Genomic DNA, 25,916 nt, shown 5'->3' with positions numbered 1-25,916 from the left:
GGCCAGCCCACAGCCAAGCCCAGCCCACCACCTGGTTGGTGTTTGTGAATAAAGCCTTGGTCTCAGGACCCTTTCCAGGAGCTTCCCTATCGTCTAAGGCTGCTTCCCTGCTACAACGGCAGTAGCCGCAGCAGAGACTGTATGGGCCACAAAGCCTGAAATATTTACTAACTAGCCCTCTACAGAAAAATTTTGGCAACCCTGCTCTGACAGGAAAAGGGTGTATTACTACCCTTACTCCGCGGACATTCAGCTTGGCCCCGGACTTGCAGGGCCTCCAGGTAGGATCATACATCCCACGCTGTGGATGCTTGGTGGCCACATGCCCTCCTCTGGCCACTGCTGTGAGCAGGAGCTTAAACAGCCGGTCTCTGGTTTCCCCACCAAGACACTAGCCATAGCCCAGAGGGCAGCTGCTCTGTCAGTCTGGGTCCCAAAGAGAAAATGACAAGGCATAGAGCTGAAACTGACCGTGATGGGCACACACCCAAGGGAGGAATAAATCTTTTGTAAGCTGTGAGACCTGGGGGTCGTTTGTTGCTGTGGTATAACCTATCATGATGGTATGTCTCTCTGCTGTGTCTGAGCCCTGCTTGTTCTTGTACTTTGGACTTGGAAAAGCCTGAGCCCACGTCAGATTCTCTTCAGAACCTTCACTGGAACCTGTCCACGCATGCTCACTGCAGCACTTTTCACAGTAGCCGAAAGGTAGGAACAATGGAAATGTCTATCAACAGATGAATGGACACACAAAATGTGGTATATATACACAATGGAATACTAAAACCCAAACCCACTGCCCAAGTCGACTGAGACTCATAGGGACCCTTAGGACAGAGTAGAACTGCCCCCATAGGGTTTCCAAAGCTGTAATCTTTACAGAAACAGACGGCCACATCTTTCTCCCTTGAAGCGGCTGGCAGTTTCGAACTACTGACTTTGTGGTTAGCAGCCTAGTGCTTCCATGCCACAACATGGACGAACCTTGAAAACATCATGCCGAGCAAAGTCAGTCAGTTGCAAAAGAACAAATACTGTATGATCTCACTTACATGAAATAAACAAATATATAGAAACCAAGGATGAGTAGTGGCTACCAGGGGTGGGAACAGGGCGGAAAGGGGTTAGTTTTTGCTTGGGGGCATTGAATTTCTGTTAATAGTGGTGGAATGATTTGGGAAAGGATAGTGAGGAGGGTGGCACAATTTGAAGAATGCGATGAATGTCACTGAATCATACACGTAGAAATTGTTGAGACGGTGTATGTTTCGTTACATGTATTTTCACCACACACATACAAAGTCAGAATCTCACCTGGAAGGAAGGAGAAGATGGTGGGCTATGCTGCCACAGGAGGGGCCGTGACCCAGAGGAGGAACAGAGCAGCCTGCCCACAAAGCCCAGCAACCTCCCATCACCATGCCTGTCCTCAGGTGTGGACCATCTCAGCCACCAGGTGAGTGTAGGTGCCCAGCACCATAACCCCTTGGAAAACACCTGATTTCCCTCCTACCCATCTCTCTCACCTGATAGGTGGGCCCAGGCAGGGTGTGTGAAATGGGCTGGAGTGGGTGCAGAGGCTGTTGGCTCGAGACGTACGGGCTAAGAGGCAGACATGGTTGAGGACAGCAGGATTCAGATGTCAGGAGCCCCAACTCCTGGAGATGCCAGAGGGAGACATGTGAGCATATGGAGGTAACAGGCCAACTAAAGAAGAGTCCATCAACAGCCTTATGAACGTATCTGCCCATTCTCAGGCTATAGAAAAGTATACACCAAAGGAAGACATTTCCAAGTTTTCTTTGGCCAGACAGCCCCTCTAAACCTTGAAAGCACATATAGTCAACTCAGAGTAGCAGATGTGTCTTCATTAAACTGAGAGCTTGCTATGGATGCTGGAGGGAGGCAGTGCCTCTTCTGAATAACGCAAAAATTGAGTGAGATAAATATCTGGGAGTGAGCTCTTGGGAGGTACCATGAGAATAAAAAACTACTTTTTTTTTTTTTAATTAACTTTTATTGAGCTTCAAGTGAACGTTTACAAATCAAGTCAGATTGTCACAAAAAAGTTTATATACACCTTACTCCGTACTCCCACTTGCTCTCCCCCTAATGAGTCAGCCCTTCCAGTCTCTCCTTTCTTGACAATTTTGCCAGCTTCCAACTCTCTCTATCCCCCCATCCCCCCTCCAGACAGGAGATGCCAACACAGTCGCAAGTGTCCACCTGATATAATTAGCTCACTCTTCATCAGCATCTCTCTCCTACCCACTGTCCAGTCCCTTTCATGTCTGATGAGTTGTCTTCGGGAATGGTTCCTGTTCTGTGCCAACAGAAGGTTTGGGGACCATGACCGCTGGGATTCCTCTAGTCTCAGTCAGACCATTAAGTATGGTCTTTTTGTGAGAATTTGGGGTCTGCATCCCACTGATCTCCTGCTCCCTCAGGGGTTCAAAAACTACTTTTGTAAGATGAATGCATGATTAGTTCACAAAAAACTGACCATGGAAATGTAAAGCAAAGAGGAAATCTCAATAAAGATAAGCCATCCGAAACTGCACAAATTTCATCGTGTTATTGTATAATAGGCTATAATAGTCTTTGATGTGTAATAGGTAGAAATTAGCATGAACATTTTTCTAGATATCTGCCATGATGGTTAAAGTTGTGTGCCAACTTGACTGGGCCATGATTCTCAGTGGTTTGGCAGTTATGATGTAGTTTTGCAGTCTATAATGATGTGATCACCTCCATGATGATCTGTTGTGAGTAGCCAATCAGTTGAAAGGGCATTTCCTTGGGAGTGTGTCCTGCATACAACATAGGTGGGCTTTCTGGCAAGGCTCCTGGGTTTTCTCTTGCTCTGGATCCTGAGGCTGGCTCCTGTTCTCGAGACTTGAGCTAGCAGCTTACCTGCCATCTTGCCTACCGATTTTGGGATTCATCAGTCTTTGCAGACTGTAAGCCAGAACCCTGCTGTTTGACTTTTCAATCTTGGGTTTCCCAGTCCCTGCAGTTACGTGAATCAGAAGCCTCCAGCCTGACCCATGGACTTGGGACATTCCAGCCTCTACAACTGTGTGAGCCATTTCCTTAATATAAGTCTCTCTCTCTATATATACGCTTTACTAGTTTTGCTTCTCTAGAGACCACAGTCTAAGATGACTGGTGTCAGGAGTGGGGTGCTGTTCTAACAGATACTTAAAATATGGAAGCCGTCAGAACTTCCTCTACCTAAGAAAATAATAAACTAAAAGTAATACTGCATTCCTGGAGGGATCACAGAGATTACTGCTACCATCAAAGACTTGACGGATGCCGGGGTGGTGATTCCCACTGCATCCGCATTCAACTCACCTATTTGGCCTGTGCAAAAAACAGATGGATCTTGGAGAATGACAGTGAATTACTGGAAATCAGGTGGTAACTCCAACTGCAGCTGCTATTCCAGATGTAGTTTCATTGCTTGAACAAATTAATACATCTCCTGGTACCTGGTATGCAGCTGTTGATCTGGCTAATACCTTTTTCTCCATACCTGTTTCAAATGACCACCAGAAGCATTTTTGCCTTCAGCTGGCAAGGCCAGCAATACACCTTCAGTGTCCTACCTCAGCGCTATATCAACTCTCCGCCCTATCTCATAATTTAGTCTGCAGGAACCTCATGCCACCGAGAATAAAGAACCAGAAGGGGAGTGTGTCCTTTGGACCTGGGGTCCCTGCGCTGAGAAGCAGCTAGACCAGGGGAAGATTGACAACAAGGGCCTTCCTTCAGAACTAACAAAGAAAGCCTTCCCCAGGACTTGGCACCCTGAATTTGGACTTCTAGCCTCCTAAACTGTGAGAAAATAAATTCCTCTTTGTTAAAGCCATCCACGTGTGGTATTTCTGTTATAGCAGCAATAGATAGCAAAAACATCTGCCCAGAAGAACCTCTAAGGAAACAAGATGTGTTCTGTGTCTTTTATCAGAACATGCTTTATAACACATGCTATAGAAGTTGTCCTGAGAGGCAATTCCCATGCTGAGGATGAGTATAAACTGGTAGAGACACTCTGGAAAATAATTTTGAAATACATTTGAGGCTTTAAAATATTCCTATCTTCTGAGGGCACAGAATATTGTTTCTAGAAATCTATTCTAAGAAAATAATCAGAAACACAGACAAAGATTTATGTGCTAAGTGCCGCAAACAATAAATATCCAACAATAGACTATGATTAAGTAAATAATACACTAAAATGTAATACAGCCATGCAATGTAGTAATTGTGAGTGTTTTCAATTATGTAGGAAAATGCTTACAAAACAGTATTAATCCAAAATAGCATAATATGAAACTGCATTAATAGTATGCCCTCGATACTTTAGAATATGTGCATGCCTGAAACCAGAAGTAGATGGTGCCCAGCGACCACGAATGGCTGCCCTGACAGAACACAGCAGAGAGTCCCTGACGGAGCAGGGAAAACTGGGGTGCAGAACTCAAATTCTAGTAAAAAGATCAGACTTAAAACCATTCCCGAAGCCAACTCTTCAAACAAAGATTAGACTGGACTATAAGACATAAAATGGTACTCATGAAGAGTGTGCTTCTTAGTTCAAGCAGACACACAAAATTAAATGGGCAGCTCCTGTCCAGAGGGGAGATGAGAAGGCAGAGAGGGACAGGAGCTGGTTGAATGGACACGGGAAATCTGGGGTGGAAAGGAAGAGTGTGTTGTCACAGTATAGGGATAGCAACTAGGGTCACATAACAACGTGTATACAAATTTTTATATGAGAAACCAACTTAAACTTTCACCTAAAGCACACTACAAAAAAAAAAAAAAAGATGTGCATGAGACTGGAAAAAATATCATAGAATACTAACAGTGATTATCTCTACCTAGAGGTATTTTCCATAACAGTATATTATTATATTTCCAAAAAAATTTCTTTGGGAAATATTCCAAAAAAATAACTTGTAGAGTACTTCAAGAATATAGTAGGATGTTGTATTTAAAATAACAATATTTTAAATCAATTTTTTTAGCTCTAAAGAGTACTTATAATAAAACTTATACTTTAATACATTGCAATAAAAATAAAAAGGAAATTAGTGCATACATGCATAAAATATAAATGAATTTTATTTATGAATGTATAGATGTATAAATTTAAAATAAAAGGTACAAAATAGGAAAAAAATACATGAAAAGAATATATGCCATAATCAAGTAGGGAATCTAAGAGTGTTTTTCATATAATGAAAACCATTAAAATAGTCATATTAGGTGATTTAAGCAATAAAAGTTATATGATTATATCGAAAGATACCAATGCTACTAAAAGTTTCTAGCAAACAAGAATAGATGTTATCACCCTTATTATATTAAAAAATATTTGTTTAAAACCAACAATTAACTTCATATTTAATGAAGATATATCAACAGCTACCTTTTTAATCACAATTTTATTTAACATAAAAACAAGAAATACATTAGAAAATACAAATTTTCTGCAGCTGTGATTTTTTATTTAGAATAGGCCATCTAAAACTGTTAGTACAAAGACAATTTAGCAAAAGATAAACATTTTAAAAATTAATAGCATTCTACTAATAGAGATTCCCATACTAAGTAGCAATATATGTATAAAAATACCCAAGAAAGACTAAATACAATAAGGGATATAGAAGACCCAGACAAAAACGGGAACAAATTACACTGAAAGAAATGAAGAAACACGTCAGAGATGAACAGACCTAATTCCTCAACAGGAAAGATTAGCATCACGGACGTGACAAGTGTTAAGGAGCTAATTTATGGATCTAGTGCAATTTGCATTAAAACAAGTTCCTTGGGGAAAAAATGATTTTTTTGAATATTAAAAAAAAAAAAAGTACAAGAACAAGGACGACCAGTATGACACTGGTTCAAAAAGATTCAAAGACAGAGTTCAATTCGTTATATGGCAAGAGATATTTACGAAGCTTGGTGGTGCAGTGGTTAAGAGCTACAGCTGCTAACCAAAAGGTCGGCGGCTCGAATCCACCGGTCACTCCTTGGAAACCCGATGGGGCAGTTCTACTCTGTCCTATAGGGCTGCTATGAGTTGGAATCAGCTTGACGGGGAAAAAATCTCCAACCCTGGGTAACCAATTTGATATAGGGGATGAAGAGGAGGAAGAGAATAAGACGATTTTCAGTTTTTTGGCTTGAGTCATTAGGTGGATGGTGGTGACACTCAAAACTAAGGAAGCAGACGGAGGAATGAGGCTGCAGGGAGTCAGGAACTCAATTTAGCACATGCGGGAGCCCAAGATATGCAGTTCCACCATGAGCCCCAATAAATTCGCAAAGAATTAAAGACAGCTTATCTCCAACTCTAGAGTGATGATAGATAGCCCTCTAAGAACTGAGTCATCAGAAGGAAGAGAAAGATAGACAGTTTCTATTATATAAAACATTTTAACAGCGTGAATACCAACAGAACTAACGTTAAAACAGAACACAGGTAGTCCCCGACTTACAATGTATTTGAGTTGCAACGAACCACACTTACGACCGTCCTTTTTTTTGGCACATCTTATCACTGGTAATATGAACTACATACAATGTTGTAGCATATAATTTGCTGATGTTATCATTCTCATGCCAACCTCCAAAGACAAATAAAGATCAGATTTACAAAGATAATGATAATAAAAGGCAATAATAACGAGGAAAAAAAAAATGAGGTGTTTGACTTACATCAGAACCAACCTATGACAGAGTTGTTGGCAAAAAACCCTGTTGTAAGTTGGGGGCTACAGTATTATAGAACTGAATAAAATATTGCCACAAATATTACAAAGGGCTAATAACTTCATATATCAAAGCAGAATTATAAGATATATAAAAAGAACACAATAATGTAAAAGTTCACCAACTCTCCCGATGTTGAGGGGATATGCATTAATACCCTACACTGTTCCCATTAAGGATTTAAGATGGCTTACAACGAAAATGGGAAGGAGACCTGGTGGTGCAGTGGTTAAGCACTCAGCTGCTCACAGAAAGGTTGGTGGTTGGAACCCACCAGTCGCTCTGTGGGAGAAAGATGTGGCAGTCTGCTCCTGTAAAGGTTTACACCCTTGGACATCCTACGTGGCAGTTCTACTCTGTCCTACAGGGTCGCCATGAGTCGGAACCCACTGGACAGCAATGGGTTTGGTTTTTTGGTTCCTACAAGTGGAAAAACGATAAAATGTAGATAATAATAATAGAATGTAAAAATAATTTTTACAAAAATGAGCACCAAGGTGAAATCAGGACTAGGAAAAAAGAAACAAAATCCGCAGAACAGGAAGGCTCAGGAGCACTGTGGTGGACGGCCAAAGCGAAGAGGTCAACAGAAGCTGGGCCACTCCTGCACGGGCAGGGGAAAACACAGCAAGTTCTCACTTTAAAAAAAACTGTACACCCCTCCCCATAGAAAAGATTGCCTTTCACAGTAAAAACTGTTCTGAATTAAATAAATTCAGCTTTATGAAAAACTCACTACACTGTCCCTAGGTCTCAGACATTATGATTGAAGGATGGTTAAAATTATTATTTTTTTAAATACTTTACACACTGACGTTGGTGAGTATTATTACTGCAAACACAGCAAAGGATTTCAGAAAGCCGCTTTTTTGAGGGAACCTTTATGAAAACAAAGGATAAAACATCTACATGTACCCCATGAAGGCCTCTGGGTGGGTGGGGAGGAGAAGAGGGAGGAAGGGGGATGTCACAATGACATGGGTGAGTATGCATGACTCTAAGGAGTCCTGGTGACACACTGGTTAAGTGCTCGGCTGCTAAAAGAAAGATCAGCGGTTCGAATCCACCAGCTGCTCCACGGGAAAAAGATGTGGCAGTCTGCCTTGTAAAGATTCAAAGCCTTGGAAACACTTCTCTGTCCTGTAGGGCCGCTATGAGCTGGAATGTACCTGACGGCAAGGGGTTTCAGGTAGGTAGGTTTCCGGTAGTCCATCCTGATCCATGGAAAGAGGAATGGATGGACCACACGAATACAAGCTACAGCAGGCAGGCTTTGGTGAACATTCCCCAGGAGATGGAAAGCAGACAGACTGAGGTAGTACTGTTTGGTGAGAGCCCAGGGTCCATATGTTCTGTCGTGCTGGCTGAGGATGGAGCCACCAAAGTTGGATATCAAGGAGCAGAGAATGGTTGCACAGTCTTGTAGGAAAATAAAGAGCCTAATTAAGGACCACCTCACACAAAATTTTTTTTTTTTTTTTTTTACACCAGCACAATGAAGGGCCCCGGGAGTAAACGGACATGTCAGAAATGCACAAAATAAAGACATTCAGAAATGAGAAACACAGAAAAACACTGCTCACATGTAGATTCAAAGAAATGCAAATTAAAAGACAGTGTCATCTTAGCACCTGTAAGTAAAAGGATAATTCAGAAATTCAATCTCCTGGGGACTTCCAGAAAAGTGATATTCAAAATCTGTGAGAAAGACTCTAACTACCCCAGATAAGGGAACAGTTTGACGATGAGATATGACCTTCATTAAATGCATCCGTGGCTAACAATGATTACGTACGATGAGTGTGAACTAACGGAGGCAGGCACTTATGGAACGGCAGGAAGTAAAAACGAATAGAATACGAAGTGTCTGTGCCCCCAGTGACCACAGTGTAAACTGGGAGCTGGGCGCAGAGAAATGCTGGCGGGATCACAGAGCACTGTCCACAGAAACCTGCCCTGTCAAGAGCCCCCAGCGCGGCCAGGGGACGCACACAGGGGCTGCAGGTGGAAGCTGCTGTCTTCTGGGCTTGCCCTGGACCAACCCCGTCTGCTTCCAGACTCACCCCTCTCTGCCCACTCAATGTCCAGCTCATCCGCGGCCACCCACCCTCCATTTTATACCCTGGATCGGACACCTTCTTTTCCATCTTCTCTAATTCTCACAACTGCCTGTGAAGAGGGGTTCTTAGGACTGACTGCACTAAATGATTAAATGAGTGAATGGTTACAAATTAAAGCTGAAAAGAAGCCTCGTTTTCAGACCTTCCAAGCCCGACAAGAGTCTTCTTTTTCACCAATGCCCTTAGCGTTTACTTGGGCCTGGCTCCTTGGCTGCAGGGACAGAGAACGGAGGGCTGGCCTCTGTAACCCCAGCTGGGCGTGCGCCTCGTTTCTCGGGGCCCTGGGTACGCTCGGCAGCAGCAGCTACAGCAGCTGAACCGTCTACAAAGAAGAGAGAGAGGTGAGCTTTCCCAAGACATCCTTTTCTCGTTTTATGGTGGGAGCATCAGCCCAGCTAACCAGACCTCAGACAAGACTCCCAACACCCTGGATTTGGAGAGCTTGAATCTCCATGGTAAGAAAAAAAAATGCATCCACAGCAAGGGGAAGTCACTATTGCGTGGTCAGGAGACACCCAGGAAACGAGACCAGATGAAGGCAACGACAGGCCCTAGACATGGTAGCAGCAAGAAAGGCCTGGAAATCTACTGCTGAAAATCGGCCAATAAATACCCTATGGGAGCACAGTTCTACTCTGACACACGTGGGGTTGCCATGAGTCGGAGTCAACTGGTTTTATATCATGAAATGCTGACTGTCCTAAGCTTTCCAAAGAACAAAGTGGCAATTAACACATGAAGTGCTTTCTCCCCAGACTCACTTCCAAGTCACTGTTCTCTGCAGCGAGAAATCCCGAGCCCACCCCAGATGCTCTTACCTGGATTCTCAAACATATTGTGCAGCTTCATGTGCTTGTACGTGGCGACAATCTGGAAGTTGACGACACTTGGCAGGTTCAGGCCCTGGTCCTCAATCATCTGCAGGGCATTGGCGTGGATAAGCTGGTGGGACCGTTTGCACTGCTGAAGCCTGCACTCCCCCCTGACAAAGGCTTTACACACGTGAAACTTGTTGCATTTGTCCTTGAGGCTGCAGTAGCCATGCAGGGCTTCACCTTTGTTGTAGAGCAAGCAGACCTGGCACAGAAACAAGGCCACGTTAATCTTCACTCTCTCTTTAGTCACTGCACTCCAGCCTCTCCAGCTAAACTGGATGTAACACGGCATCTCCTGATTGTCAATGGCTGCTAAAACCACTGAGTGGCGAAAGGCTGGCAGATCATATGATGGTACTCCTGCCCAGCACCCTGTCACTGCCATGACTGTTGGCGCTAATGACTCCCAGCTGCCCCTCTTACCCAGGACCCTCGCTAACCCACCCAAGAAGGGAGCGTTAGGGAAGAGCCATCGGCCGGCCTCAAGCACGGTGCAATTCTGCTGAGCAACTTTTGCTCCCGAATCCCCCATGGATCAAGTCTAGGCCAGCCTTTACCTTGCTTGTGGCGTTTCCTCCCCTCCATCCTGTTCCCTCTCTGCCTTCCAGGGTTTTCTGGAGGAGCCTTCTCTCACTAAGTCGCATGCACCTGAATCCCTATCTCTGGCTCTGCTTCCGGGGAAAGCAACCTGAGACAGGAAGTGTGAAGGGGAAGGCAACACTTAATAATTACATCGGGACAAGTAACGGGGACCAAGTCTGCCCCAGGCGAACCAAGAACCCACTGATGGGGAACTTCATGGTGATGGATCAGGCTGTCAACCCTGACAATCTTAACATCACACACACACATACACACACGCACAGAGAGAGAGAGAGAGAGAGAGATGACCAGACACTCTACGCCTCCTGCTGTGATGCAACAGGAAATACAGCTGCCGCGGTTTAGCACTGACAGTCCTGCGTCCCAGGAAGCCCCTCAGTCCCAGGCACTCTGGATGGCTGTCATGCTAACGATGCCCCACATATTAAAAACCCTGGCAGTAAAATCAAATCTAAGTCCCAAGAGACCTCCAGACCCAACAGTTTACAGTAAATTCAGAGGGCAGAGGAACACGTTAAGTGATATTACGGGCAGGCAGCCAGCCAATTCCCCAGTGTGGGACTCAGGTCATGAACATCCTGTTTAAGACAAAACAGCGTTCTACCTACAACTGTGAGGCCAACTTTCTAAAGTGAGCTTGTAATTTGAATGCAATTCCCACCCCCTCTTCAAAAACTAATTTCATTAACATCTTTTCAGGAATTGAAATGATTCTAGAGTTTATCTCAAAAAGGAAACAAGTGAGAATTGATTAAACAAAACAAAAACAATTGAAAAAGAAGTACAGAGACTTGTACTACCAGATACTAAAATATAAACTATTTCCATTAAACAGTGTGATGCTGGTACAAGAATATCCGGGACACCAAGGACAACAGATCCTATGCTAGACCTAGCCCCAAATTAAAATAAGCTGTTCCTTGAAGATCTGAAACAACTCTACAAAAAAAACTATATGAGCCTGGTGTTTTCTTTGTAGAAGACTTTTAACTAATGCTTTGGTTTTTAAAAATGTTTATAGGACTATTCTGGCTTTGTATTTCTTCTTGAATCAATCTGGATAAGCTCTGTATTTTTCTAGGAATTTGTCCATTTCATCTAAGTTTTCAGATGTACCAGCATAAAATTTAATGTACTTGTACCTTACTATCTTTTTTATTAGGTACAGTATCTATAAACCAAAAACCAAACCCGCTGTCGTCGAGTCAATTCTGACTCAGAGCAACCCTGTAGGACAGAGTAGAACTGCCCCATAGGGCTTCCAGGGAGCAGCTGGTGGATTCAAACTGCTGACCTTTTAGTTAGCTGCTGAGCTCTTAAACACTGTGCCACCAGGGCTCCCAGTATCTACAGCTGTCGCATTTTCCTTCACAATATTTATTTATTCTATCCCCTCACCTTTTTTTTCCCTTGATCAACTACGGTGTTGGCGAAGAATATTGAATCTACCATGGACTGTCAAAAGAACAAACAAATCTGTCTTGGAAGTACAACCAGAATGTTCCTTAGAGGCAAGGATGGCGAGACTGCATCTTACATACTTTGGACATGTTGTCATGAGGGATCAGTCCCTAGAGAAGGACATCATGCTTGGCAAAGTACAGGGTCAGCGGAAAAGAGGAAGACCGTCAATGAGGTGGATGGACACAGTGGCTGCGACAATGAGCTCAAGCATAAGAACAATTGTAAGAATGGCACAGGACTGGGCAGTGTTTGGTTCTGTTGTGCACAGGGTCGCTATGAGTTGGAACTCGTTCGCTATGAGTAGGAACTGACTCGAGGGTAGCTAACAACAGCAGCCATGGTCTGGTAACTAACTCCCACAAAACAACTGGGTGGGCCTATGGAAATGAGATGTTTGTGGCCTTCCCAGGGGATTGGACAGCCTGTTTATAATGTAAATAAGGTGCATGGAATCCTAACAAGGGGATTGATCAGTTTTGCCAACCTGCTAGGCTTCAAATGAGCCAATCTCAGAAGCTGGAAGGGGGGCCTTACTACCAGCAAGAAGAGCCAGGAGCAGAGTTTGTCTTTTGGACCCAGGGGCCCTGTGCTGAGTCTCAGCTCCTAGACCCAGGAGAAAGAACTGCAACACTGTAGGCAGCAGCGGTGAAAAAGAGCAAGAACCAGGAGACCAGGCAAGGTGGCCCACGGAGCAAGAGCTGAGTGCCTTCGGGCAGGAGGCTTGCTGTCAAGTGGGTGCCTCTGGGCACTCGGCAGAGCTAAAGAGCTTTGTTTAACACTTGCCCAAGCAGGGCAGAGGCCAGGGCTAATAGGAGCTTATCCCTAGGAGGCTAAGAGGAAGCCTGTCCCTAGGAGGCTGAGAGGAGACCTGGACGACCGAGAGGTGGTGTACACAGCAGGGAGAAGGCCCTCCTTGCTGGCATGGCCAAGAGGAGCTGAGTGCGCGCCTGCACTAAAGAAGGGACTTTGCCTACATGCTTCCTGATCCTAATCCCGAGCTGAACCTATTACTTCCCTAATAAACCCCATAATTGTGAGTATGGACTGAGTTCTTTGGCCATTGCAATGAATTATAGAACCCAGCAGAGAAGCTGAGAGTGCCGTGGGAGGGACGGGTGGTGTCAGAATTGATAAAAAGGTTGGAGAGAGGACATATGTCTGACCTCCACCTCACAGCAGTCAGCCTTGGGCTGTTGCTGATGGTGATTCTCTCTCCTTCCCTGAACCTAGATTTTTATATCAATTTACCAGGTTTGTTTATCTTATTGGGTCTTTCAAACATGTAAGTTTCTGTCTTTAATTCTCCCTACTGGGTTTTTATTTTCTATAACATAGATGAGGCCTGGGAGCATGGTGGTTAAAGTGCTCAGCTGCTAACCGAAAAGTTGGTGGTTCAAATCCACCAGCTGCTCCTCGGGAGAAAGATGGGGCAGTCTGCTCCCATCAAGATTACAGCCTTAGAAACTCTATGGCGCAGTTCCACTCTGTCCTGCATGGTTGTTATGAGTGGGAATCCACCCAGTGGCAGTACGTTTGGGCTTTTTGGTTTGGATTATATCATAGATACCTACACTTTTCTCTAATATTGCCTTCTTTCTACTTTCTTTGGGTTTACTCTGTTGGTTTTTTTTCCCCCGAACTTCTTAACTAGAATTCTTTGTAGTCTCTTTCATTTTTTCTAATATGTACACATAGGGCTCTAATCCTTCGAAGTATTTCATTAGCTAATCCCACACTTTTGATTAGGTAGTATTTTCATTATTATTCAGCGGTATTTTCAATATTATGATTTCTTCTCTGACCCATATGTTACTTAGATATTCCATATTTTAACTTCCTGATGTATGGGGATTTAAATTTTTCTTTTTGTTATACTGACTACTAACTTACTTGCATTGTGGTATGAGAAAGTAACACAAATCTATTATTAGAGATTTGTTGAGACTTGCTTTATGGTCTAATGTTTAGTTTTTGTTTTCTTTTGTTGTTGCTATTGTTGAGAGTATACAGAGCAAAACATACACCGATTCGACAACTTCAGCATGTACAATTCAGTGACATGGATTACGTTCTTCGAGTTATACGACCATTCTCACCCTCCCCCTGAGCTGTTCCTCCCCCATTAGCATACACTCACTGCCCCCTAAGGTTCCTATCTTTCCAGTTGCCGTTGTCAATTTGATCCCATATAGATAGTTCTTAAAACAGCATAATGCTCAAGGCAGACATTTTTTACTAGTTAAGCTAAACTATTATTTGGTTTTAAGGGATAATATTTGGTTCACGGGTTAAAGATTATCTCAGGTCAACAGTTTCAGGGGCTCACCTAGCCTCCATGGCTCCAGAATGTCCGGAGTCCATGAGATTTGCAATTCTGTTCTGCATGTCCCCCCTTTTGATCAAGGTTCTTCTATAGAATTTTTGATCAACTGTTCAGTAATGGTAGCTGGGCACTAAGGCTTAGTTTTTATAAACTTTCTATGTGTGCTTGAAGAGAACATATACTGTGTAGGGTTCTATACACATTTTCTATGTCTTTACTAACTTTTTGTCTGCTGAACTACCAATAATTGAAAGAAGTATATGGAAATCGGGTTCAATAACGGTGAATTTGTCATTTTCTCACTGCGAGTCTATCAGTTGTTGCTTTGTATACACTTGCTGTTGTTAGTTGCCACGGAGTCAGCTCCAACACATGGTGACCTTAGGTGTTTAACGGAAGGAAATGTTGCCCAGTTCGGCACCATCTACAAGATCATTGGTTTGAGCCCATCGTTGCAGCCATTGTGTCCATCCATCTCATTGAGGGTTTCCCTCATTTTCTCCAGCCCTGAACTTTACCAAACATGATGTACTCGGAACAAAGCCCTGGTGATCTGCTTTCGAAAGGTCACAGCCATTGGAAACCCTACAAAGCACAGTTCTACTGTGCAACACAGCAGTGACCGTGAGTCGGAAGTGACTCCACGGTAAGTGGTTTTTAGGACAGAGTCATGGTGCTAGATTAAAAAACGTAACCTTTAATTAGTCATCTCTCCTTGCAATATTTTCTCTTGGGATTCCTATTTTGCTTAAAAAAAAAAAAAAGCCTTTGTGTATAATATCTAAACAGAAACAAACATACTAATTTCACCATTATTGCAATTTGAATGGGTGCTTTTTAGGCATATGGAACTAAACATGCTGTTTAAAGCCATTAAGTATCTAAAGCCAAAAAAAAGTAAATGAGAAAAAAATAATTGTACAACTGTGGCAAAAAAGAAAGGGGGGGGGAGGTTTATATCATTATTTAATCTCTCTAAGCCTTTTTTTCCTCACCAGTAAAAGGGGGGCAGGTTTAAATCACAGGCTATTAATGAGCTAAGGTATATGCTCAGTCCCTGGATAGTGTAAACCGTTAATGCACATAACTGCTAACCAAAAGGTTGGAGGTTCGAATCCACCCACCGGCACAGTGGATAAAAGGCCTGGCAATCAATGTCTGAAAAATCAGCCACTGAAAGCCCTGTGGATCACAGTTCCACCCTGACACACATGGGGTCGCCATAAGTCGATTTGAGGGCAACTTTTTTTTTTAAGATGTGTGAAATGCTTAGCATTCAGTAAGGAGCACTAAAAAAAACAAAAGTCACTGTTATTATTTCTACACCACACAGGCCCATCACTGCCTATTCATCAAAGCCCAATAAAGAGACTCCACAAAGGTCAGCATGGTGCTGTGGCCCCACCCACACACCTCAGGCTGTCCTCTGTGGGCTGAATCTTGTTCTCTCTCACCTCACCCGAAGGGGCTCCTTGGCAACTCACCTCTGGTAAAAGGCAGGGGTCGTTCTGCAGAAGCAGGATCCGAAGCTGGGTCTCATTGAGGCCAAAAAGCCCGTGGTTTTTCAGGACTTGAATGTTGCCAGGTGTGTGGATATCATGGGAAAGGGTACAGGTAGACCTGGGAGAAGACAAAGCTCTTCTTCAGAGGCCCGGATGAAGGGGCCAGTCTGTCAAACTTCATGCCTAGGGCAGTTTCCAACTGACATTTTCTGTGAACCCACAGATACTACAGCCTTTTATTAAACACCCTGGAAGGTGCAAACAGTTAAGCACTTGGCTACTGGTAGAAAGACTGGCGGTTTGAAAAACTCCCAAGTGCCTCGGAATAAAGGACTGGCAATCCACCTCCAAAAGGTCACAGTCTTTAAAATACCATGAAGCAGTTCTACTCTGCACACATGGGGTCACTGTGAGTCGCAATCCACTCACAGCAACAACAACAAAGAAGCCGTGTTGAAGCAACTCCCTCCATTTTAAATGAGGACGCTTTAAAGTTAAGGGCACCCGTCCCCCCCACCCTACCTTGACCTCAGGTGGACACCGCAGGGGCTGCCCTTGGCCTTCTCCACCCCAAGAGCTACCACACCCACAGCTCACCACCTCCGCCCTGGGGGCTACACAACAACAAAGGAAGTCGCTGCGGTGTGGCGTGTCCAATAGACAACCCCAGCTCCAGAAGCCACCAGACCCAACCTCCTCTGGCCCCCCTGCCCTAACGTCTCCACTTTCTCGGGATGAGACTAGCTCGAGGTTCCCAAACCCGCAGCCACAGGCCAGCTCTGCGGTTACAGGGGAATGGGCGGTTTCTGGGAACAGGGGCCACGGCTCCCCTCGGGTCCCCAAAATGCCCCCAAAAAGGCCTCTGGCATAAAGGAACGCAGAGTTCCACTCCCGATTAACCCGGCCCTGTAGTGGGGGCCCCAGGGCAGGGGCGGTTACAAAATCCAGAAGGGGAGGCCATGCCCCTCCTTCCGCAGCGGACCTGGGAGGCAGGGAAGGCTTCCCCGGACCTGCAAGGGTGGCGGACGCGGAGATCCCCCCAGACCCCTCCGAGTGGCCAGTTCCCCTTGCGCAGGTCCACGTTCCCCGCTCACCAGCAGTCGCGGTGCGGGCACTTGCCCAGCATGTGGCGGCGGCAGAGGTGCAGCTGGTCGCAGGCTGGGCACTCGCCGCGCTGGTAGCGGGCGCAGAGGCGCGCGGCGGACACGGCCACCACCCTGCAGGCCGCGGCCGCGTCGTCGCCGCCGAGGCCCTCGGGTCCGGCCACGTCCTGCAGCAGGAGGCCCTCGGGCCCCGCCACGTCCTGCAGCAAGAAGCGCTCGGGCCCAGCCGCTCGCAGCACCGCGCGCAGCTGCGCCTCCGACAGCTCCACGTGCGCGCGGAGGTCGCGCAGGAACATGCGGCCGCCGTGCGCGCACAGCACCTTGGTGAGGAAGGAGCACAGCGTGGGCTCCGCCATGCCGCCCGCTAGGCCCACCGACTCCAATCGAGCGCGCAGGCTCCTCCCCACCAGGGCCGCCAGCGGAGGGACCCGCCTGCGAAGGAGGGGCGCGGGGCGGTGGCCTGGCTCTCGGTGAGGGGGGCCGGGGCCTCCCCACACGGAGCTGGCGGGGACAGTGGGTACCCCCATACGGGGCCCCGCGGACACGGCGGGGCCACCCCACACGGAGTCGGGCAGGGACATTGGGGTCCAGCCCTGCACAGAGTCAGAGAGGGGCGGTGGGGCCCACTCCTACAGTCAGACAGGGAAGGCGGGGGCCACCCACACACGGACTCAGACAGGGACAGTGGGGGCCAACCCGCACAGTCAGGGACAGTGATGTCCACCCCTTCACAGTTAGACAGGGACAGTGTGGTACCCCCAGCCATGGGGCCAGGCAGGAATGGTGGGGTCCACCCACCCAGAGTCAGGCAGGGACAGTGGAGTACCCTCGGACATGGGACCAGGCAGGGACGGTGGGGTCCCTCCAACACTGAGTCGCCAGGGAGGGGCTTTCACCCCAAGACACCAAGCCAGGCAGGGACACCTGCTCTGTGCTAGGCACCCTTCAGGATGAGCACCTGCTTTTAGGGATTTTAATGGTGGGAATCAACATGGCTTGAGACCCTGCTTTGGACTTTTAGCCTCCATAACCATGAGAAAATAAGCTTCTGTGCTTTAAAGCCACCCACTTGTATTTTTCTCATAGCAGCACTGGGCGACTAAGACACCAGCTGCAGCTTCATCCCCCCATCCTGCCTTGCCCTGCAGTGTGCTAAATAAAGGCTGCTGCTCCCTGGTCAGGGAGCCCTGGAAGGGAAAACCAAAAACCAAACTCACTCATAGCAACCCTACAGGACAGAGTAGAACTGCTCCCTCAGGGCTTCCAAGGCTGTAATCTTTACAGAAGCAGAGGACCACATCTTTCTCCTGTCCAACAGCAGCTGAGCCAGTGACCTTATAGTTAGCAGCTGAGTGCTTTAACCACTGCACCACCAGGACTCCACTGGAACAGAAAACTAGAAGGGGCAAAACACATTATCTATCCCCCACTCAATTAACTGGAGTCTGTGGTCAATTATCTTTTTGGAGATACCTAGGAGAGCAAATAAAGGCAGCAGAGCAAAGTTGGTATGAATTCCTTTTTATTAAACGATCTGAAATTAAGCTTGAAGAGGAACAAGAGGAAATACAACTATTGAAATATAAACAGTTGCACTTAATTTAGTCCACAAAATTTGTAGGACACACAGAGAATCAGGCACCAAATTTGGGTAGGCTTTGGGTGTGGCCAGACCTAGACTCTGCCCACATGGGGCTTACATTCTAAGGCAGAAAGCAGACAATTCGTGTTACATAAATGCTAAAAATGAACAAAGCAAGGCGCAAAATATTTAAAAAACCTGCGGTTTGGGAGACAAGGATCTGAAACCTAGAGACCTCATGGAAGTAAAACCAAAAAAAAGAAAATACCAAACTAGTTGCCATTGAGTTGGCATCATGGCGACCCCATGTGTGTCCCAGCAAAACTATGCTCCAGTTTTCAACCCTTTCAGTAGATTCCAAGGTGCCTCTGGGTGGATTCAAACCTCCAGCCTTTCCACTAGATCATCGAGTTAACCATTTGCACCACCGAGGGGCTCCCTATGGAAATAACAGTTAAGCTAAGGATGCCACAGGAGTCCCTGGGTGATGCAAACAGTTGATGCACTTGCGTGCTAACTGGAAGCACCGTTCTACTCTGACACCCATGGGTCGCCATGAGTCAGAATCAACTAAATGGCAACTAGTTAAAAGATTAACTTAGGTATTAACTAGGTCAGTGGTTCCCACCTGTGTAGTTTGGAAACTGATGGGCATATTGCTGGTTTCACAATCATGGGGGCCATTACTGGCATTGAGTGGATGCAGCCAGGGGTAACAGATGTCCTGCTGCATGTGGGCTGTTCCCACACAAGGAAGAACTGTCCCGCACCCCGTACGACTTTCGAACGTCTGCCAGGACATCTACGTAGGACCTGCAGCTCGTCTGAGAGGATATAAGCCATCAGGATAATCTGGCTTGTCCTGTTATCCTTATTTCAGTTAAGGTTAATTTCGCACTTTCCCTTACCATAGACAGATAAGGTATATGGTGTTATGACGTACCCTGATACTGGATTCTCTTCTAGTCTTCAATCTTTCACTTTCCTATACTTCTTAATAGGGCAGCCTCTTATCGACTCTTAAATGCAATCCTGTTCATTACAACTGGGGTAAACATATGGCTATTCCATGATGTTTTACAGCATAGTCATACCTGAGCATTTACATACTGAAATTTATACAACTGTCATTACAAATTCCTTTCCTTGACTTCTCTGTTGTAATAGACCTTGGGCATTAAATGGATTTTTGTGTGTAAATAGATTATATCACCTATGAATTATCACAGGACAGCGAGAGAATGTCAAAAAAATATCTATTTTCTAAAAAGGACCAATAGGTCTGCTGGGATTTGTGGTTGCCACCGTGATGGGGAGGGGGGTGCCCTGGCATTTAATGTGGGGGAGCCAATATGGATTGCTGAACATCTTGCAATAATCATAAAGAGTGATTCTGTACCCTATACGAATCTGGAATGTCTTGCTGGACATTCTTGTATGACTAGTAACTCGCCTGCAAGAACATCAGAGCTCCACGCGTTCTCCGCTTCGACAGTCTATACATTTTCTTGCATATTACCTTTATTTCAAGTAAGGTTGTTTCGTTCATTTATCATATAAAAATAAGTATTATCCCATGCAAATAAATTATTGCATCACTGGTTTTTATTCTAATGTCCGCTCGTATCCCTACTTTTTGATTTTCCCAATTGAGCAAAACAGCTTGAGTTTCCACCTTCTTTGAAGTACACGTTTATTCACTAGGCGCAGATGTCAGCACCTGACTTCTGCATACCCTTTATTTCCCTGTTATATTGAATTTAGTTCACTTTCAGTTTATTTGTAAAATTACGTGTGTTTTTAGGTCAAGTATATTTCCTATGACTTACATGTCAGGATAATAAAGGCAATATTACAAAGCCGTTGTCACTAAAAAGGAAAAAAGGCAGGCGTGCTAGTTGAGAATCACTGACCTAGGCAAAGAGCAGGGCGCCAAGGAGCTGACAGAAACAAGAGGGGTAGGGTAGGGAGGGAGAGACCATGTAGGGCTATGGCCATGACTTTGAACTTTATCCTAAAGGCTTAATTGTATTTGTGTATTTAAAAGACCATTATTAAGTATATTTAAAGAAATGACCATTCTTTCTGCTAAATAGAGAACAACTTAGAAGCAGATAGAGATGTTTACAAGGTAAAACCGGGTATGGGGACTGCTTGGGGAGAGGGGGGCTCAAGGAGGACTCCTGGATTTCAGAACACTGAAGGAGGCACAGGTTAGTTTAAGGGTAAGCCTCATCTGCTGCATCGAACAACTACAATAGCACTCGGGTTTATAAGTCACGCTTGTATGAATCTGGTTACTGAAGCTCAGTCTCCTGCTGAGAAGAGACAACATTTCTCAAAACACCTGGCAATGTGGCAATCCCCCCAAAACATGGACACGCCATGAAAGCCTGATTTGAAAAAGATTTCCTCTCTGCAATCATATTAAGTAGAAGGTAAATATCTCCATTGCCATAATTGTACACAGAGCCCTATGGGCAAGGAACTCCAGCTGGTTGCCTCTCTCTGGGCCATGCTTGGCAGCTTTTTGTTGCATACCAGAAGAGTCACCTATATGTGATCTATCCCCTAAATAAACTTCGAGATAAATAAATGTGTGCCCAGAAGGTTTCACCACAAATATAGGACACAGTATTGTGGTATGTCTATAATCGCATTTTAAATAGCCTTTTTTTCCCCAGTTTGCCCCTGAGCATTTTCCCCCCAGTCTTTCAACCTTCCGTCTAAGGCTGTAATGTCTTCTGTCCTTCTTTCAATAGGTATTTTTAGAATTTCCCCAAATTTCTTAATTTTCATTCAATTTAACCTAAACAAAACCACACTGTACAGTAAATGAAGAGAAAAGGTTGTTACGATAAAAAAAAAAAATTAGAAATCAGCCTGAACAAAATTGCATCTAAGACAGTGGTTCCCAAGCTTTGCTACACATGGGATTGACCTGGGATCCATAAATAATACTGCTGCCTGGCTCTTACCTGCGACCTTGTGATTTAATGGATCTGGGCACCGAGATCAAGAGATTACCAGGTGTTATAGATTCAGTGTATCCCACATGAATTTAGAGACCATCTCAAGTATAGATTTGACACACTGAACACTGATGACTGAAGATGAGACAAGTTATGGGATGACATCAAGGACATCATACATGAAGAAAGCAAAAGGTCATTAAAAGACAGGAAAGAAAGACCAAAATGGATGTTAGACTTTCTAAGACTCTGAAACTTGCTCTTCGATGCCAAGTAGCTAAAGCAAATGGAAGAAATGATCATGAAAAAGAGCTGAACAGAATATTTCAAAGGGCAGCTTGAATAGCCAAAGGATTATAACCAAATGTGCAAAGACCTAGAGTTAGAAAATCAAAAGAGAAGAACATGCTCAGCATTTCTCAAGGTGAAAGAACTGAAGAAAAAATTCAAGCCTCGAGCGGCAATATTAAAGGATTCTATGGGCAAAATATAGAACACAGGAAGCTTCAAAAGAAGATGGAAGGCATACAGAGAGTCACTGTACCAAAAAGAATTGGTAAACGTTCAACCGCTTCAGAAGGTAGTATATTGATCATGACCCGATGGTGCTGAAGGAAGAAGTCCACGCTGCACTGAAGGCATTAGGGAAAGTCTCCAGGAATTGATAGAATACCAACAGAGATGCTTCAACATCTCAGCGGATGCAGCACACGAAGTATTCGCTTGTCTATGCCACGAAATTTGAAAGACAGCTACTTGGCCAACTGACTGGAAGAGATCCATATTTGTGCCCATTCCAAAGAAAGGTGATCCAATGGAATGCAGAAATTATCGAACAATATCATTAATATCACACACACGTAAAATTTTGCTGAAGATCATTAAAAAATGGTTGCAGCAATACATCGACAGGAACTGCCAGAAATTCAAGCCTGATTCAGAAAACATGGAACAAGGGATATCATTGTTGATGTCAGATGGGTCTTGGCTGAAAGCAGAGAATACCAGAAAGATGTTTACTTACATATTATTGCCTATGCAAAGGCATTTGACTCTGTGGATCGTAAAATCATCGCAAATTATGGATAACACTGTGAAGAATGAGAATTCCAGAACAATTCATTGTGCTCATGCAGAATCTGTACATAGACCAAGAGGCAGTTGTTCCCAAAAAACAAGGGGATGCTGACTGGTTTAAAGTCAGGAAAGGTGTGTGTCAGGGCTGTATCCTTTCACCATATCTATCCGATCCATATGTTAAGCAAATAATCTGAGAAGCTGGACTATATGAAGAACACAGCATCAGGATTGGAGAAAGACTTATTAACCTGCAATATGCAGATGACACAACCCTGCTTGCTGAAAGTGAAAAGGACTTGAAGCACTTACTGATGAAGATCAAAGATGTCAGCCTTCATACGGATTACACCTGAATATAAAGAAAACAAAAATCCTCACAACTGAACCAATAAGCAACATCATGAAAAGCAGAGAAAAAACTGAAGTTGTCCAGGATTTTATTTTACTTGGATCCACAATCAATGCCCATGGAAGCAGCAGTCAAGAAATCAAATGATGTACTAGGCAAATCTGTTGCAAAAAACCTCTTCAAAGTATTGAAAAACAAAGATGTCACTTTGAGGACTAAGATGCGCCTGGCCTAAGCCATGGTATTTTCAATCTCATCATACGCATAGAAAGCTGGACGATGACTAAGGAAGACCGAAGAACTGACGCCTCTGAATTGTGGGGTTGGAGAAGAATATTGACTATACTACGGACTACCAGAAAAACGAACAAATCTGTCTTGCAAGAAGCACAGCCAGAATGCTCCTTAGCAGTAAGGATGGCGAGATTGTGTCTCACGTACTTTGGACATGTTGTCAGGAGGAACAGTCCCTGGCGAGGGACATCATGCTCCGTAGAGGGTCAGCAAAAAAAAAGGAAGATCCTCAATGAGATGGATTGAAATAGTGGCTGCCACATAGGTTCAAACGTAACGATTGTGAGGATGGCGCAGGACTGGGCAGTGTTTCGTTCTATTGTACATATGGGTCGCTATGAGTCAGAACCAACTCGATGGCACCTAACAACAACAATGGATTGAATGGAGCCTTGGTGGTACAGTGGTTATAGTGCTTGGCTGCTAACAGAAAAGTCAGCAGTTCGAGCCTACCAGTGGCAGTCAGCAGTTTGAACCTACCAGCAGCTCCTGGGGAGAAAGATGTGCCAGTCTGCTTCACTAATAATTTACAGCCTTAGAAACCTATAGGACAGAGTACAGCAGTTCTACTCTGTCCTATAGGGTCGCTATGTGTTGAAATTGACTCGACGCCAGTAGGTTATGGATTGAATCGTGTCTCCCAAAAAGGTATGTTGAAGTCCTAACCCTGGTACTTTTGAATGTGACCCCATTTGGATATAGGGTCTTTGAGGATGTTATCTGTTCCGTGAACATGAGGTCATATTGGAGTAGGGTGGAACCTATTCCTATGTGACTCGTTTCCTTATAAAAGAGGAGAGACACAGAGACAGGGAGACGAAGGAAGGACGCCGTGTGACACTGCGGCTGCAAGTCAAGGAATGCCTGGAGCCACCAGAAGCTAGGAAAGAGCATGGAACAGTTTCTTTCTCAGAGTCCTCAGAAGGAATCAACAAGGCTGATACCCTGATCTTGGACTCCCAGCCTCCAGAGCTGGGACAATGAATTTCTGTTGGATAAAGCCACCGCTTTCTTATGGCAGCCCTAGGCAATGAATACACCAGGCAACTCAAATATGCAGCAAAACTGGGGAACCATCAATTGAAGACATACAACCAGGTGTGGAAAATGTAAAAGTGTAACCATTATCCGGGCAATTTGGTTCTGTAAGTGAGCAGAACATTGTCCGCTATGATGCCGAAGTCATCGTGTCTAACTAATCACACAGGCTTTGTCTGTTTCAGTATACTCAATCACATATTCTGGGTAGATCTGATCTTTCTGAAAGATGATGAAAATCGAGGGATTCAACCTTGTATCCACACAGCTGTCATACCGAGTCTTCGGGTCAGAAAATCGGGGAGGAGGACATGTGTATGCCATATTTCCTTCAATGAAATCCCCAACCAGGACCCGGGCTACAAACATAACCACGTTTTTGTCATCACACAGGTAATTTTTGTGGGAACAGATGGCTTCTTTGGCAAAGTAATTTCCTAGAAATAATCAGAGAAAAAGAAAATCAAGAATTATTATAAAAGAAGCTTCTGTAGTTTCTAAGAATATTTACATAGAATCACCTGATGACTGTTTACTAGACATACGTCACCATTACCTCGTTGCTGGGCGCTGACAAGCTGATTTTCAACTCATAGAGACCCTATAAAACAGAGTGGAACTGCCCCCATGGGTTTCATAGGCTGTAAATCTTTACGAAAGCAGACTGCCACATCCTTCTTCCAAAGAGCAGCTGGTGGATTTGAACCACTGACCATTTGGTTAGCAGCCAAGTGTTTAACTATTGCACCTCCAGGGCTCCTTAACATTCCCTTACAGAAATTTATAAACCTTTCTTTAAAACATGGGTGGTGGCTGCACGTGAGGTACATTGGCTAGGAATCAAACCCTAGTCTCCCGCATGGAATTTGCGAATTCTACCCTTGAACTGTATTGTAACACAGGGATGCCCTCTGAGTTACGCAGTGACTAGGACTATACTCTTACACTAGTAGCTCCAGAATGAGAAAAATTGTTATGTTACCATGTTCGTGTTTTGCAGATTTTTTTTTTTCCTCACTCCTCTCTGAAAAGCTTCTTGCTGCCTGCCTCTAACATTTCTTTGCCTGACTTCTGAGAAAAAAACACTGCCTACAAAACAAGACTAAATAGACTCTGAGGGGCTCCCAAGCATAAACATACATGATCTTCAGTAGAGGAATTTTATAACCACTCCTTAGACTATTCGTAACATCCCTATTCACTTTTTCACATTCTTACCTACATTCCAGAAAGCTAGCATTATGAGATAAGTGAAATTTTCTCAGTTATGCATGTAAAAGCTATAAAAGAAATGCTGTGGAATTATCAATAAAAAATAGATTTGACCTAAAGCAAATGGAATGAAATCAATAGGCATTTCTATTCCTTTCTTCCCCCTCCCAGGGGCATTATTATTGCTTGATAAGAATTTGCTTTTTCAAAATCTGAAGATAGTTAATGGCACTGAATTACTTTTATACTTGTTCGACTGAATTTTTTTATTTTGAGAGGAAGTCTAAATGCTGATTTGAATATTTGATGACTTTGCTTATCAGTGTTAACTGACTGAATCAAAGACTTGTGAAACCAATGACAAGATGATTCTTTAGATGGGTATTAAAGAGCTTTGGAGGATGTCTTTATCATTGTCCATTCGGAAAGGAAAGACCATTACTGTAAGTAACTTCAGGGGGTTTTACATTGAGCTTATATAATTCGCAGTGTACATCTGCTTCAGTGACCAACCCTGAGACCCAACCTTGCAGCCCACTCTCTGAAGACCTGAACTATTTTGCTGTTGCAAATACCCCTCTCAGGGAATAGACCTCCTGAACCCCAGCAT

General features: G+C 44.5%; 2 protein-coding genes across 2 annotated transcripts in view; both read right to left on the bottom strand.

The window, feature by feature from the left end:
- Window positions 1-5,219: 5,219 nt before the first annotated feature.
- Window positions 5,220-17,135, bottom strand: ZC3HAV1L (zinc finger CCCH-type containing, antiviral 1 like). The gene is made up of 4 exons (XM_003420267.4): window positions 16,771-17,135; window positions 15,659-15,794; window positions 9,728-9,986; window positions 5,220-9,231 (listed from the first exon to the last, which is right to left on the bottom strand). Exons 1-4 carry the CDS (start codon window positions 17,133-17,135, stop codon window positions 9,092-9,094), a joined length of 900 nt encoding a protein of 299 aa, XP_003420315.2. The 3' UTR covers window positions 5,220-9,091.
- Window positions 17,136-18,284: 1,149 nt separating this feature from the next.
- ZC3HAV1 (zinc finger CCCH-type containing, antiviral 1) overlaps window positions 18,285-25,916 on the bottom strand; it is a 56,965-nt gene continuing 49,333 nt past the window's right edge. The window contains exon 13 of the mRNA XM_010599795.3: window positions 18,285-24,531. Coding sequence (XP_010598097.2) covers window positions 24,248-24,531 — 284 coding nt within the window. The 3' untranslated portion in view covers window positions 18,285-24,247. The remainder of the gene's footprint in view (window positions 24,532-25,916) is intronic.

The sequence above is a fragment of the Loxodonta africana genome, chromosome 8 (genome assembly GCF_030014295.1).
Source record: "Loxodonta africana isolate mLoxAfr1 chromosome 8, mLoxAfr1.hap2, whole genome shotgun sequence".
In the NCBI taxonomy this organism is placed as follows: Eukaryota; Metazoa; Chordata; class Mammalia; order Proboscidea; family Elephantidae; genus Loxodonta; species Loxodonta africana.
The sequence above is the reverse complement of the archived record's forward strand: the minus strand, read 5'-3'. Positions and strand labels throughout refer to the sequence as shown.